The sequence below is a fragment of the Stomoxys calcitrans genome, chromosome 5 (genome assembly GCF_963082655.1).
Source record: "Stomoxys calcitrans chromosome 5, idStoCalc2.1, whole genome shotgun sequence".
NCBI lineage: Eukaryota > Metazoa > Arthropoda > Insecta > Diptera > Muscidae > Stomoxys > Stomoxys calcitrans.
In genome coordinates this window covers 65,722,907-65,739,812 of record NC_081556.1, presented here as the reverse complement: position 1 = coordinate 65,739,812, position 16,906 = coordinate 65,722,907, and the positions used below count along the sequence as shown (strand labels likewise).

Genomic DNA, 16,906 nt, shown 5'->3' with positions numbered 1-16,906 from the left:
ATAGCACGTGTAGCGCATGTGGGGAAGATGATGACACGTTGGAACATTTCTTATGTCATTGTCCGGCTTTCGCGGCTAATTGACTCCGGTACTTAGGTAGGGACACAATGCCAGACATGAACCAATTTAGGGGCGTGGAATGGAAAATAATTAAGGATTTTGCAAGTTACTTTGGTTACTTTTTATTAATCAGATCGCACCGCGAGCAGATTACTGGCTAAGGTGTATATACATAGTGGCTTAGGACGAATTTATATCCGCACCCTCTTTTCAACCAAATGTTGAACTGAAGATAAGGAAACTTTAAAGATTAGTTCAAAAAATCGTTGTCTTTCAAAGCAATATTTTACTTATTGAATAGAATTGAGATTTAGAAAAATTTCTTTCCAAATTCAAATTGCCATACATTAAAGATGAGTAAATTTTATTAAACACTTGCAATTGTGCCTATTTTTAAACCAAATTATTTTAAAACTATTTACATGAACCATTTCTTTCTGTGATATTGCGCTGGATTAAAATTTCTAAGCCTGATTGCAGACTGGCACTTAAACCCAACCTAATAATAGTCAGCAAACTCAACTAGATTTATGTGTATTAAATAAAAGTATTTTTCAGGTGACAATCCAGCAGCAATGTATCACGGGCACGTTGGGTCTTCCACAAAATCATATCATGCGCATTTAGTCCATATTGCTGTAGCGGTGAGTTATCGCGTCTATGCCAGAAGAAAGTTTATGATATAATCCGGAATGGGTAGCTGTAACTTATTTAATAAAATTTAATTTATTTAAAATGATTTCAATTTTAAAGGATAACGCACTCAAAGGTTTTGTTGTGTAAATTTGAAAAAAAATAGTCGTACTTATCTAAAAAGTTTCTCGGAAACTAATTTAGATGTCATCGAATATTGGCTACATTTTAAACTCATGTCGCTCGGAATGGTATTTGAAGTTATAAAACAATTTTAATTAAATAAAGTAAAAATATTTTTATTTTCAAAATACTTAGTCTTCATTATAATTTGTATTTGATTTGTCATTTAAGGCTATTCGGTAAGTATTAAACAAATGAAACGTATTAAATTTCGCCTGGTCATATTTAATATAATTGAAATTTGAACAAGAACAAAAACAAGTAATAAATATTTATAAGTTACATAACTTACATGTTATACTATAGTAAAGAAAATATGCAACGGTTTGCGCGGCTTTGCGTCAACTTTTACTATGCCAGTTGTTGGTCATATACAAAATATATACAAAAGAAGGCAATTGTCTCGCGGAAACGATTCACACTGCTTCGTAGGTAGGTTTCCATATGCTCTACAGCCGAAACAATGCAATAAAGGGAAGATGGAAACTACAAGGATTGTTCAATGATTGTTCAATTTTTATGCACACTTTTTTTAACGAGGTCCGTTCCCGGACTCCTGACTACATTTATTTGATGTTCTGCCCTCCAGTTTTGGAAGAGAAGTTTGAAGGGATTGTTCAAAGAAAAACAGCATTGCTATACATATGTGCGATACACCAAATTAAAGGTACTGATCTCCACTTTAACTCATTTGTATTAATGTATTTATAAGCACTTTTTAAATGAAGTCCATTCGTGACCCCCAGCCAAACGAAAGGCACGTCACATGTGTTGTATACACAAAACAGCACTGGCAGCATCAGCCGGTGGCTGATCGCAGTGCAGAGAACAAATAAGCTCAGCAAAATTATGTTTGTTTGTTGCAATTGGCATTGTTGGATAAGTTGGATTCGAATGGGGGAAGTAATATTTTACTTGTTTTTATTGCGCTTGTGAATCAAGTCGTCTTAAAGAGCCCATGATCCATTTGACAAATTCCCCTGATGAAGATTCTTGGCGAATCAGAAATCGCGATGCGGATAGCCGGTAGAATGTTTTTTTGGAAACTTTACATATTTTGCCTCTCTCTTGAAAGTTCATTGTTGTTCTACTCTTTGAATATAAAGCATCGAACGAAATGGTATGAAGACAATATCCTGCAATACCCTATAATATAGAAATTACCGTTAAATTTTGTCGCTAGAGAAAATTTCATAGTTATTTTGTGTTTCAAGAAATTTGACTGAATTTTTTTTTTTTTGTTATTTATTGACTGCAAAATTTAAAACCTTATAAGATTAAATGGCTTCTTCCGGTTCAATCTTCGACGTATACCTGCGGAATTATTTTGGTATACGGCTTCTGGATTAACATTAACATGAGCTCTCAATCGCTAGTCATGTTTTGTTGCAACGTGTTTTATTTCTTCGGCTACCCTTTTCACATGAAGATGTCTTTATGGATGTCTTTAATACGGACGTGCCAAGGAGCGTTTACAATGCTTCTTAGAGCTTTCTTTTGGAATGTTTGGATGTGCTGGATGTTTTCGTTGGTGGTGCTTTACGGCATCGTAAAGCCAGATTGGTTTCAGCTGTTGGTTGTAGATTAAAAGTTTATTTTCGATTGATACAACCTATCTTATACCAATACAAAACGTGAATAACAAAAAAAAAACCATACCCATAACATCCTAAGTCAACAACTAACAACACCATCATCAACATATGTAGTTACTCCACACTGCAAATAATCCACAAACAACAAATCAACAGTGCCGTGCAACACCCTGCTCTCACTGAGATGACAAGCAGAAAGAAATGAATTCACCACACAAAGGGCTTTTATAGTTTCCTGTGTGTATTGTGTTTATTGCATATGTCCAAGGGCACCAAAATAATACTCGTGACCTTTTTAACTTCACACCCTGAAAAGTATGAAGTTAATACTCTTGCACCTCTTGGTAACTCCGATCACTGCATTGTTTCAACATCTTTTTCGTATTCTGCTCTTCGTACTGCTTCTTCCCCAGTCACGAAGCGATCAATATTTTTATTCGAAAAAGCACGTTGGGCTGAGGTCAATGCATTCTTTCAGCATTGACGATATAAATGCTACTGCTGAAATGATTGAGAAGATAATTTTAAATGGAATTGGAACATTTATTCCAGTTAAGACTATAAGGTTAAAACAGACGACAAAAGTTGGTTTATCATGCAGAGATGCTGTCAAATCGAAAGAGGTGGCATTCAGGAACTGGCACATGGATAAAAATGCCAATACTGAACTGCTGCGCAAGCAGGCAAGATCTTCGTGTGCTAATGTGCTTAGGCGCGAAAAATTTTTTTACGAACAGCCTCTGCGTGCTAAGTTTCTTATTTTTACACGAGGAAGTAAGAGCTTTTGGCCGTTCATGAAAAGAGTAAAGGTTAGTTCTTCATCTATTCTAAACGTTCACTGGCCCGGTTGATAAGGCTAATCTGTTGGATGATATACTTGCAGGGAACTCTTCCCTGCCGGATAGCAATCAACCACTCCCCTCAATTGAAAATGTATCTGGTGTCATGCCCCAAATATTTCTTCCAACTCGTGGAGTTAAAAGGGTTCTTGAGAATCTAGACGTAAATAAATCCCCGGGCCCGGATGGAATATCAACACTTGTCTTACCCAAGTCTTCTTCGACCTTGCCTACCGTGCGGGAGTCTTCCCGCCGCTTTGGAAGGTTGCGAACGTTCAACCAATACCCAAGAAAGGTGAGGCAAACAACCCTGCGAATTATCGGCCAATTGCGATATGGTCCCCTCTCTCCAAGGTCATGGAGAGAATGGTTAATTACATATTGTGTGGTATTTAGAGTATAATGTCCTTCTAAGCGACCAACAGTATGGGTTCCAAAGAAATCGCTCTACGGGCGACCTCATGGCACTTCTGTCGGAACGTTGGAGTCGCTCAATCCAACAGTTTGGTGAGAGTAAGGTTGTGGCTCTGGATATCTCCAAGGCATTTGATAGGGTCTGGCACGGTGCACTACTATCAAAGCTTGTCGTATTTGGTGTCGATAATAGCTTCATTCGATTTATTTGGAGCTTTCTCAGAGATCCCACTATTCGAGTCGTTATAGATGGGTTCTCATCCAATGAGCACAAATTGACCGCAGTTGTACCCCAGGGCTCTGTTCTCTCTCCTTCTCTTTTTCTTATTTTCATCAACGATCTGTTGGGTCAGACATCGAATCCGATCTACTCATTTGCGGATGACAGTAATCTCTGTCATTCGTACTCATTCGGCCATGGAAAGAGTCTTCGAGAGATTAAGGACAAGAGGCGGGTTATGGACGATACACTCTGCCAGGATTTGGTGTCCATTTCTGAGTCGGGTCGAATGAATCGAGTAGATTTTAATGCACGGAAGACTCAGTGCTGCTTGTTGTCACACAAACGATTCGCTGACCCATTACGATCATCTTTGTCTATCAACGGTGTAGACGTTGAGCAATCAGAAGCTCTTGATGTTCTGGGCATGAAAATACAAAGTGATGTCCGTTGGGCTAAACATGTATTTGAAGTGTCGAAAGAAGCATTCAAGTGTTTGAACTTCCTTAAACGGTGTAAGAATTCTTCACTCCGTCTGATCTTATTAACATCTACACCACTTTCATAAGACCGAAAATGGAGTACAACTCACATGTAGGGGCTGGAGCTTCAAAATCATTCCTGGAGCTACTGGACCGTGTACAGAGGAGAGCGATGGCGTTGATTGGGGACAGTGGGGTATCCAACTCCATTGACTCCCTTCATCATCATCGCAATGTGGGTTGTTTGGCGCTGTTCTATCGGTACTTTCATGGTGTGTGTTCGGCTGATATTCGTCTTCTTATTCCTGATGTAAGGATATATGTCAGGGATACTAGACATTCCAGGAACTCACACCCGTTTGTAATTGATTGGCCAGCGGACCGCACAATGCATTATAGAGAGAATTCTTATTTCGCCCGAACCGTTCGTATGTGGAATCGACTTCCGGCTAATGTTTTTCCCACCCACTTTGACATCCAAAGATTTTAGACAAATGACAATGAGCACTATATCCTTATCCCCCCTCCCATTCCTAATTTCCTTTCGCCAACGCAATGCACTGCATTCGTAGGAGACATCTCCTGCGTGTTGGCTGACAGAAAAAAATTGGATATTTATGTTTAGACCTTTTCATATTAATCTCCTAACATTTCTTCTTAACATTTTGCATCTAAGGTCATTCAGAGATATTTGGCATCGTTCGAGTAAGGAATTTCAAAGTTGTCTATATACAAATACTTCTGGCGTTCGATAAAATATGAGTACTTTGACAAGGGCATGGCGGCGTGCATGGTGATACCGCTCAATGACTTCTGTACGACTTGCCTCGATGAGGATGAGAGGAGACTATTGAGCACTTGCTTGTATCTGTCCGGGTCTGCAGAGACGTATGCTCTCCTTTCTGGGGAGCCAATTTTTTGTGATCTGTGTGAACTTGCGGACGTACCGCTGGTATTTCTCCTGAGGTTTGTTGAGGGAACAGGATGGTTCCGGCATAGGTAGGTCCGTGTTTGCGTTGCGAAGGGCGGTTCCTCACCTCCCGCTCGGGTTTCTCCACTCCTCCTGCCTTTTAGTTTTTATTCGTGTATAACCTCTAGTACCAGGTCTTACATTTTCCTTTTTCTTCCCATTCTCTCTCTAGGGTATCACAATGGGCCAAACTGGTCTCCGAATGAACTCGCCTTTGGTGGGCGACCCATTAAACCTAACCTAACCTATATACATACAACAGCAATTTTTGGATATGTTTATTTTTAAAGTTTGTATGTGCTGATTTACTGTGAATAAGTTTTATTCGCCATTTTTCTGCCCAAGTTTTTATGTTATTCAGAGCCTGCTGTAAGTTACGATTTGCATCACTTTCAGAATCTGCAACTGCCAGAATTGCGGTATCGTCGGCAAAAGTAGCAACAACTGTATTTTGTGGTTCTGGTACATCGGAAATATACAACAGATATAAAATTTGCCCAAGTATGCAGATTTTCTTCATGCCTGAATATGAATCCTCCAGTTTTACTATAAAAAATCTGTCCTCGAGATACGATTGTAAAGAATCGACATACATTACGGGTAAAACGCCTATCATTTCTCTTATTAATCTAGCATGCCACACCATATCAAATGCTTGTGATACATCGAGAAATACGGCCTAGCATATTTTCTTATTTTCAAAACTTTGTTCAATTAGTCAATCAGTAATTTTGACATAGTTGGTAGAAGAGATATTGGTCTGTACGAACTAACTTCTGTGGCTGGTTTTCCAGGTTTTTGAATCAAAAAGTACTTCCGCTGTTTTCCAAAGTTTCGGCACATATCTTTAATTAAAGCAAGCGTTTAATATTTGTGTAAGTTTGGCAACACAATTGTATGTGAGTTTCCGTAAAATGTCTGCAGTTATTAAATCGAAGCCGGGGCATTTCGTAAGCTTCATATTATTGTTTTTTTCATTTAGTGCTTCACTAATAGAAATAGCTGGAAAACTTCCATTTGCATTCTCACTTGTCTGCTCAATAATTCTTGACTTGAGACTATACCGATAGTCTTCTGAAAAATTTTTTGCAAATGCTCCGAAAATAAATTGAGTTTTTGGTACTTTGTTTTGGCCCATGTCGAGTCATCGATTCTAATTGGAGAATTTCTTATTGCGGGACGTTTAGCCTTCTTCGTTGTTTTCCATAAAGAATATTCAGTTGTTTTAACGCTTGTTTGTGTTTGATATCCGAAAACTGTATAATCTCCAAACTTAATTCCTTGCTTAATTTATTGAGAAGAGTTCTGTATAATGGATGTCTAGTTTTCTGTAATTTTTTACGTAGTTTACGTTTCGATGAGATTATTTCTCTAATATATTAGGGGTATCGATTTTCTACAACATTGATTGGGCTGACTGGAGAACTTTGCCATGCGGCTGCCTGTAAAGTATCTATAAATTTCTCAATTTCCAGGTCTAATTCTTCTGTGTTTCTTGGTTCTTCGTGTTGAAAATATGCATTTCAGAGACTAAGCTGGAAGGATTGCCAATTGGTAAAACGATTTGTTAGATATGGCGGGGGTCCTTTGGTGGAAAATTTTCAAACAGCGTAAGAAAAATAGGGGAGTGATCTGAATTCAAATCAAAACCCCATTCAACTTTTATTGGAGAAATAGATATTTTCTTGATAAGGAAGAAGTCGATGAAATCTGGAAGTTTATTTATATCTGTTGGCCAATAAGTTGGACTACCCGATGAGACTATTTAACAACCTGTAGCATTTGCGGCGTTGAGCAACTCTCTTCCCTTAGCAATGGTTACGCGAGATCCCCAATCAGTAATGTTTGCGTTGAAGTCTCCTCCAATTATAAATCTCGTATTATGTCTTTTAATCAGAAGTTTATATTGATCCGAATTGATTTGATACCGCGGAGGACTATAAAGTGATGTTATTAATAAATGTTCAGCTTTTGTTTGTAGTTTTATACTTATTGCTTGACATTCTTCAGTTTGAATTTTATCTACTTTGATATGATACAAACTTTTTCTGACGATAACAGCGCTTCCACCTCGGGCGGTGTTCATAGGGTGAGTTGTATGGTATGTGTCATAATTTTTAAAGTTTTTAAAAGAATGTCTTGTAAAATGTTTTTTGATTTTTTTCATTGTTTAGGATGACTTCAAGCTATCTTTGGTGCTTGAGGAGCCCATTAGCGTTCCATAGCATTATTTTTAGTGAGTTTGACATTTTTATTGGATTTTAGATGCTCGTTCGAGGTGGGTTAAGCGGAGTTCTATGGTTTTTAAAAATTCCTCCTGTGCACAAAGTCTTTGAAGTATTTGGGACAATACATTACAATACAATACAATACTCGTGTAGGTATACCTGTGTGTTAAAGTTTTTGCTTCGCAATTTCTGCAGTTCTTTTGCAACTTCACATCCTCTGTTATACGGGATGATACGGGATGTTGTTTACCACAGTTACAGCATTTTTAATATTAAATTTCTTTGTCACATTCCACTGAACTATGCTTTCCAGCGCATTTAACGCAACGTGGAGGTTTGTCACAATAATTTTTAGTATGTTCGAAACTTGTCTTATCTGATCAATATTTACAATTGTGTCACAAATGTGACACAATATATCGTCTGACGAATCAAACGACACTAAAACCTTGTTCAATGGATCATTAGTTTTGTATTTTAATTTATTGATAACATCGAGTACATTATACCCCTGAGAAGTCAAGTCATTTTTAAGAGGTTCTATTTCGCAACCATGATTTTAGATTTTTCACCACAATTTTAATTGGTCTTGTGCATTTATTTTCATAACTATGCCATGGAGTTCACCATAATTTCAATGGGTCTTGTGCCTTTATTTTCATAACTATGCCATGGAGTTCCATTTGATGAGGAATAGGAATTTTGTCAAATTCCCAAAATCTTCTGAATTGAAAGTATTTGCTTTATATGTCCCGCTGCTCAACATTTTTATTAAGAATGAACCATAGACGATTTTTTCATATATTGATGAAATTTCAATAGTCACTCACTTCAGATATCATTATTGGAGGTGGACGAAGTTTGTCCTCGTTTGTTCGGTTAGCGATATTTTTGAAAATCTTCTCTTTTTGATTGAGCATTGGTGCTAGGCACAATCATTGATTGCTTCAAAAGTTCATTTTCCTCTTTTAGTTTCAAACAACACTGTTCTATGCATGAATTCGCTACATATGTTCTGCATTAACTTATTCGAATTCTTTCATCTTATTAACCCTGCATGAGGTTAAACTATTGCAAGGAGAGTCAGCAAATGGAACTTCACTGAAAATCATTTTGAATTTCTACCGACCGTTACTTTTTTAACGTCGATAGAACAGTCCCAGCAACCAGATGCCGATCAGCCGATGCCGGTTTGTTGATATGGCAACACAATTTCTTTGTCACCAGTAATTGTTAAACAAGTACATCTGGTATTGTTTTGTTTTTTATTTATTTTTTTTTTCGTCTTGTCCCTATCGTGACAAATTCTCTTTTAATATTACTTTGTCTTTAAACAAATTGAAAATAATTTTTTTGTTCAATTGTTTTGTAACAATAAAGCACATTGTGACACCTTCAATTGCGCAAGCACAAAAAGGTCATCGCCACCGAATACGGGTAATTGCAATGAGCTGGAGTTGTTTATTTTGCTTTAATTACGTTTTCTTGACGAGCACTCGCGGAACACGACCACATTAAGTGAACGATTTATTGGAATCCAACTGAAATTCTGTCTTTGGATATTAAGTATTGATAAATTTATGGTTTTATTGAAAGTAAAATTATAAAAATCGAGCAGTCCTCATTGTTTGAACTTCCATAGGTCATCTTAACACCGATAATTACGAAATATAAACGAAAAAGTCGAATTTTAGGTGTGAGGATTTTATGACGTTTTTTCAGAAAACATTTGAAGATTTTGACGATTTTTTTCTCAATTTTGACCTGACCGCACATCTGAACAGAGGAAGGCGTCGAAACGGGACCGCCAAGCCATGTTGGTCTTAAGATGTGCTCCAGTGAGAATGAACGGAGCTCAAAAAATACTTCGAAACCAGCAACTAATGAAGCATACATATATGGAGGAATCATTAACACCGCAAGAGTCCATCGTCCTGAGGAAGTATGGATCCAATGCTTTCTCACTTGCACCTGGATGTGTAAGGAAACTCATCAATGACAATGGTAGAGTTTCTGCGGTAAACCTCCATCATTGTAAGGCCACTTCGGCGGCACGAAAGGTCCATCTGAAGGCAGCAAGATTTGACGTGGTTATTATCCAAGAGCCATAGGTGTTCCTGAATAATAAGAACGATAAAGAATTTCTGGATTTAAACTACTCAAGGGTACAGGGAATGGTAGACCCAGAGCATGTGTTATTGCAAAGAGTAGTCTAAATGTTTTGTGCTTCCGTCGCAAAGCACTGAAGATTCAATAGTAGCGATGCTACTGCACACCACAAGATATGGGGAAGTTCGGATACCAAACAAAAGGGTAAGCTGCTTATCAAACATATCATGATGCAGTCTGGCGGTTTGTAATAAAAAGAATAAACCTTTATTACCAGGAGCAGGCAGAAAGTACTTAATGTTAATGGGGGTGTAACGGAGGTATTGGATGACAACAACGCGTCATTCACTGGGTATATACTGCAGTTGTCAGACCTTTAATGCGATATGGTTTTGTGGTCTGGTGGACGGCGCTTCAAAAGTCCACCTACTGCTCAATACTTAACCGGATCCAAAGGATAGCTTGTTTGTGCATCACAGCCGCACTAAGGACGACTCCATCTTATGCATTGAATTTAATGGTACATCTTATGCCCTGACACTGTGGCTAGACAAATTGCTGCGACCACTGCTGTGAGGGTAAGGGAGCTTTCTTTTTGATTATGTGGCGGCTACGGACACTGTGTTGTCCTTGAAACAATGTCCGATATTCCAGGCAGAGTCGATTATACCATACCTGAGTCGCTTTTTGACAAAAAGTATTGTACCACTATTCCTGATAGGACCGATTGAAACTACGATATCCCTGGTAGTAGAAGTTACATAAACTTCTATACGGATGGTTCCAAACTAGACGACCAGGTGGGCTTTGGGCTGTACTTTAAAGATCTAGAATTGGTCATATCGAAAAGGTTACCCGAGAATATAAGCGTTGTATGAGCTATATGACGACAATGCTGGTTATACGTATCAAAATACAACGGCTGCCTTTTCTAGGTCATGTTGTCAGAATGGATTAAAAAGCTCCAGCAAAGAAGTCTTTTGAAGGTAAACACTGTAGTACACACAACCGAGACGGACAAAAGCCCGATGAAATGATCATGTGATGGGAGACACCTCGAAACTTGCTGTCAATGAGCACAGAAGATCGAGGCGCTTGGAACGCTAATCTACGTTCGGCTAGTGGAACAAATGTTCAGTGATAACTAATTAAAGTAAAGTAAGTTAAGTACCCGACCACTATAGTGTGTATTAAGCGGAGATCCTTGCAATTAAGGAAGTGATGGAATGGCTAAAATGCGAGGCAGTCAAAAGGAGTTCGTCTTTACGTTCTCATTTCTTTAAGAACATGTCAGATTTAGTGGATGTGAACATTCGCAAGTTGTTGGACTTTTTAAGGCGATCTGGATGGTTCAGCGGTAGGAACTAGGAGGCACCTTTCTGCCTCAGTTCCTGGATATCACAATGGACGAAAACGTCTAAGTGAATCTGATGACAGACTGCCACTTAAATCTAACCTAAATGAAAATGAATAAAAGTGGTCGCGTATGACGTGGCTTCTGCGGTTTGAAGAAACTTTCCCAGCACTTTTAGAGATATACTTCAGGAAGTTATAATTGGTCTAGGCGTTATTCCGTGTTGACAGAAGTAGTTCTTTTCGGCAGCAGATACATGCTAAATTCAATGGCACCTGTCTCTTTTGAAGGAGAAACTGCTCCTTTCACTGCCAGCGAAAAATGCGTTAGTGTTTTGAAATTCAACTTCAAATCAAACATTTTGAAAAGGGCAAGAATGCAATTCTTACCCTGTACACCTCCTAGAGAGCCATTTGCAACAGTTGGGGGTATAAACCGTTAGTTATGCTCTGGGTATATACTGCACTGCGCTTCAAAAGTCCTCCTACTGTTCAAACTTAGTTGGATCCAAAGAATCGTTTGTTAGTGCATCATAGCCGCACTGAGGAGACACCATCTGATGTGCAATCCCATGGCAGCCGGTTGTACGTACCGGATTGACCCGATGGATTCCTTCATCGGCAAGGGCTGCCGCCTCAGTGTACAACACACTGCTACAACAACAACAACAACCATCTGATGTACAGAAATTAATGGTATGTCTAATGTCTCAGAACACTGTTGCTAGACAAATTGCTGCGACCACTGCTGTGAGGCTAAAGTAACTTTCTCTTTGGTTATGCACTATGTTATGTTATCTTAGTTAAAATGTCCGATGTTCCGGGTAGCGTAAATTACCGAACCGCTTTTTGATAAAAACAAAAGTACTGTATTACTATTTCTGATAGGACCTATTGGAACTACGATAACCCTGTTAACAAAAGTTACATAGACTTCTATACGGATGGTTCCAAACTAGATGACCAGGTGAGCTTTGTGTGTGCCCTGAAGAACTAGGACTGGTCATATCGAAATGGTTATCCGACCATTGTGGTGTGTATAAAGCGGAGATGCTTGCAATTTAACAAGTAGAGGATCGGCTGAGATATAACGTCATAACGACGATCAGACAGCTATCAAATCCCTGGAGAACATACTTCCGAATTCGAAAACCGTTCTCGACTGTCGCAGATCTTCCAAGACGTTTACTGAACAGTTCATGCCCTGTGTGCCGGGGCACAGAGATATCACAGGAAATTGTTGAGCAGACGAACTTGTGAAAATAGGAACTACCTCACACATTCCAGGGGAACTAGAAACTGTGGGTATTAGTGTGTCGTCTTTTTTTATACCCTCCACCATAAGATGGGGGGTATACTAATTTCGTCATTCTGTTTGTAACTACTCGAAATATTCGTCTGAGGCCCCATAAAGTATATATATTCTTGATCGTCGCGACATTTTATGTCGATCTAGCCATGTCCGTCCGTCTGTCTGTCGAAAGCACGCTAACTTCCGAAGGAGTAAAGCTAGCCGCTTTAAATTTTGCACAAATACTTCTTTTTAGTGTAGGTCGGTTGGTATTGTAAATGGGCCATATCGGTCCATGTTTTGATATAGCTGCCATATAAACCGATCTTGGGTCTTGACTTCTTGAGCCTCTAGATTGCGCAATTCTTATCCGATTGGAATGAAATTTTGCACGACGTGTTTTGCTATGATATCCAACAACTGTGCCAAGTATGGTTGAAATCGGTCCATAACCTGATATAGCTGCCATATAAACCGATCTTGGGTCTTGATTTCTTGAGCCTCTAGCGTGCGCAATTCTTATCCGATCAGAATGAAATTTTGCACGACGTGTTTTGTTATGATATCCAACAACTGTGCCAAGTATGATTCAAATCGGTCCATAACCTGATATAGCTGCCATATAAACCGATCTTGGGTCGTGACTTCTTGAGCCTCTAGAGTGCGCAATTCTTAGCCGATTGAAATGAAACTTTGCACGACGTGTTTTGTTATTATATCCAACAACTGTGCCAAGTATGGTCCACATCGGTCCATAACCTGATATAGCTGCCATATAAACCGATCTTGGGTCTTGACTTCTTGAGCCTCTAGAGGGCGCAATTCTTATCCGATTGGAATGGAAATTTGCACGACGTGTTTTGTTATTATATCCAACAACTGTGCCAAGTATGGTTCACATCGGTCCATAACCTGATATAGCTGCCATATAAACCGATCTTGGGTCTTGACTTCTTGAGCCTCTAGAGGGCGCAATTCATATCCGATTGGAATGGAATTTCGCACGACGTGTTTTGTTATGATACCCAACAACTGTGCCAAGTATGGTTGAAATCGGTCCATAACCTGATATAGCTGTCTTATAAACAGATCTGGGGATTTGACTTCTTGAGCTTCTAGAGGGCGCAATTCCTATCCGATTTGGCTGAAATTTTGCATAACGTATTTTATTTTTACTTACAACAACTGTGTTAAATAAGGGTTAAATCGGTTCATAACCTGATATAGCTGCCATATAAACCGATCTGGGATCTTGACTTCTTGACCCCTAGAGGTCGCAATTATTATCCGATATGCCTGAAATTTTGTACGATGGATCCTCTCATGACCATCAACAAACGTGTTTATTATGGTCTGAATCGGTCTATAGCCCGATACAGATCCCATATAAATCGTTCTCTCTATTTTACTTCGTGAGCCCCAATGGGCGCAATTCTTATACGAATTGGCTGAAATTTTACACAGGTCTCCAACATATAATTTAATTGTGGTCCGAACCGGACCATATCTTGATATCGTTTTAATAGCAGAGCAACTCTTTTCTTATATCCTTTTTTGCCTAAGAAGAGATGCCGGGAAAAGAACTCGACAAATGCGATCCATGGTGGAGGGTATATAAGATTCGGCCATGCCGAACTTAGCACGCTTTTACTTGTTTTTTTTTTTTTTTGAAAAATTAAATTTATTTCTTTTTTTTAATCATACAAATCCAAAACGGAAGGATGTGTAAAGTTTTATAACGTTCACGAAAAGCCACATAACCTACGAATAAAATGAGACATTGACCGTAAAAATCGGTTTTTCAACAATTAAGTGAAGGTACCTAATTTAAAAACCGTTGACGAGTTTTTTATGATTCTCCGATTTAAAAAATACGTGAGAAACAAAAGGTTATGCCCGGTAACCAAACCATGCGGAATTTGCCATACTTCTTACACTGCAAGACTGTTCGTGACCTTACCGTCCAGGGGTCAAATTCTTGCATCGGCAATTGACTTATTACAATCGAGTTTCGCGTTTTTTGGATTATGGCATCCGTTATCGATTAATTCTATTCGATACTTCTAATAGAAATGTGCGAGTTTTTGCCCGCAGCATTTTACCTATCGTAAATAACAAAGAAACTGCGCTAAAAATAGGACATCTTGCTCTACCCCCACATTGGCATGGTCGGTAAATGTGCCCGATTTAGGGGTGTTTAGGGGATTGGGATGGTCCCCCAAACACTAAGCCCGGAAAATATATCAGCAACGTCTATATTCTCATATATCTATATATAATTTATTTAAACTCCATTTTGCGATTTGCCTCAAAATTGGATATCAAATTCGTTTTCTAATCTCATTTAAACTCCTTATTGCAAAAGTCAGAAAATATGTCCGGTTTGGGGTATTGGTCCTAAAAATTATACATATTTATTGGGTTGCCCAAAAAGTAGTTGCGGATTTTTTAAAAGAAATTAAATGCATTTTTAATAAAACTTAGAATAAACTTTAATCAAATATACTTTTTTTACACTTTTTTTCTAAAGCAAGCTAAAAGTAAAAGCTGATAACTGAGAGAAGAAAGAATGCAATTACAGAGTCACAAGCTGTGAAAAAATTTGTCAACGCCGACTATATGAAAAATTACTTTTTGGGCAACCCAATAGTTCCACTCTCTTGAAGACCCAAATTGTCTTGGTGAGCAAATACGTCCTATTTGTGGGTTGCTATGGTGGTGGGACGTTCCCTAGACAGTTGGTCCCTAATATTGATATCAGTTACGTGGTCTACTCCCACGCCCAAATTTACTGCCGGTAAAGATGTTCACTCTCGACGTCCTCGCGCTAGCACCACACCTCTTCACGCATTCCGTGATCGCCCGGATCTCCGCCTGCGTGAAAGTATTATGGTCAGGTAGTCTAAAACAGATCTCAGTCCCTGGGTTCTTAATGTAGACCCCCAGGCTATGCCGGGATGGTACGAGCTGCCCCCATTCTCAATCCATTCTCCCATCGCCTTAAGTCTCATAGCCGCTGTGGCTGCCTAAAACTTAATCTGTACGTCGATGGGTCGGAAATCTAGAATAGTATCCAGTGCTCTAGTGGGCGTGGTCCTTATCGCTCCGCCTATGACAAGACAACATGTTATCTGAACCTGTTGTATGGTCCTTATGTTGCACTTTTTCTCCATAGCAGTCCACCAAACTACTAAGGCGTAAGTAGGTAGTGGTCTAATCACGCTCCTGTAGAGCCAATGGACTATCCTCGGATTCACGCCCCATTTCGAGCCTACGGCTCGTCTACATAGTACCCAACATCTGTGAGCCTTTTCAGTACGCTCCTGAATGTGACACTTCCAATTCAGTTTCCTGTCCAAGATCACACTTAAGTATTTGACCTTGTCGTCCTATTGCTCCTTGTCGTCCAATTGAGGAAATGTAGTGCGTTAAATTGGCCCACCTTTAACTTCCTCGTGAACAGGCGTGTTTCAGCCTTTTCTGAGTTAACATTGAGACCTCTGGGTCGAGCCCAGTCATATGCCATATGCAAGACTCTTTCGGCCTTCTGCATAGCACTTTCTGATCCTTCCTCCTTAGAAGTATTATAACATCGTCTGCGTAGCAGACGGGTTCAAATCACTCCTAAGCCAGCATTCGTAATAGGTCATTTATGATGATCACCCATAGGAGTGGCGATAAAATGCCACCTGCGGGGTGCCACTTTCTCCTTTATATTTATGCCATGAGACACAATTTATCCACCTGTTCCTAAACATATGGTTTATCCAGTCTCTAAGGACCGGGTCCACCCGGGCCCCCTCGATGTCAATGCATACTGCCAAGGTGTACGTTTTGTTATCGAAGGATTCTTCTATTTTATGCACAACCTCGTGCAGGGCAGTCTCCACCGACCTTCCCTTGACAAAGGCATGATGTTTGTATTTGATCAGTTCGCTGGATGTCATACTCTTTATCATGGTGTCCACAATACGTTCCATGGTTTTGAGTAGAAAGGACGTAAGACTTATAGTTCTGTAGGCCTTTGGTGTCGCATAACTTGCCTTGCCGAGCTTGGGTATAAACACCACCTTGCCTCCTGCCGGATTTTCGGAGTATATGCAAGTCATAGGCTCGCTGTGAAAATATTGGTCAGATGAGACGCCAGATAGTCTGCTTCTTTCTGTAGTAACGCCGGAAATATTCTATCAGGTCCGGGTGACTTAAATGGTTTGAAGCTCCTCAATGATTCCTTCACCATAAATTCCGTAGTTACTAACCTTCGATCAACGTCATTATTCCAAGATTCCGGTGTCTCCGTGAGTCCCGTCGCATCCTGGTGAAAATGCGTTTCATCAAAAGCCTCAACATGTTCCCCGCTGTCTCTGCTCTCATTCCCATGTCCTCTACTAACGTTTCAATAACGCTACCGACCTGTTCGCAGAAAAGCTTCCAGTAGGCACGTTTTGCCGCTCCGGTAATCTTATTGTATTCCTTGAGCCGTGTGTATACACATCCCAGTAACTTGCCCGAAAAGTAATTGCGGATTT

At 39.5% G+C, this 16,906-nt stretch overlaps 1 protein-coding gene across 2 annotated transcripts in view; it reads left to right on the top strand.

The window, feature by feature from the left end:
• Window positions 1-1,004, top strand: part of LOC106083357 (uncharacterized) — a 303,300-nt gene extending 302,296 nt beyond the window's left edge. For both annotated transcript variants that reach the window (XM_059370091.1, XM_059370090.1), the window contains exon 7: window positions 619-1,004. In XM_059370091.1, coding sequence (XP_059226074.1) covers window positions 619-746 — 128 coding nt within the window. In that variant the 3' untranslated portion in view covers window positions 747-1,004. The remainder of the gene's footprint in view (window positions 1-618) is intronic.
• The last annotated feature ends 15,902 nt before the right edge of the window (window positions 1,005-16,906 follow it).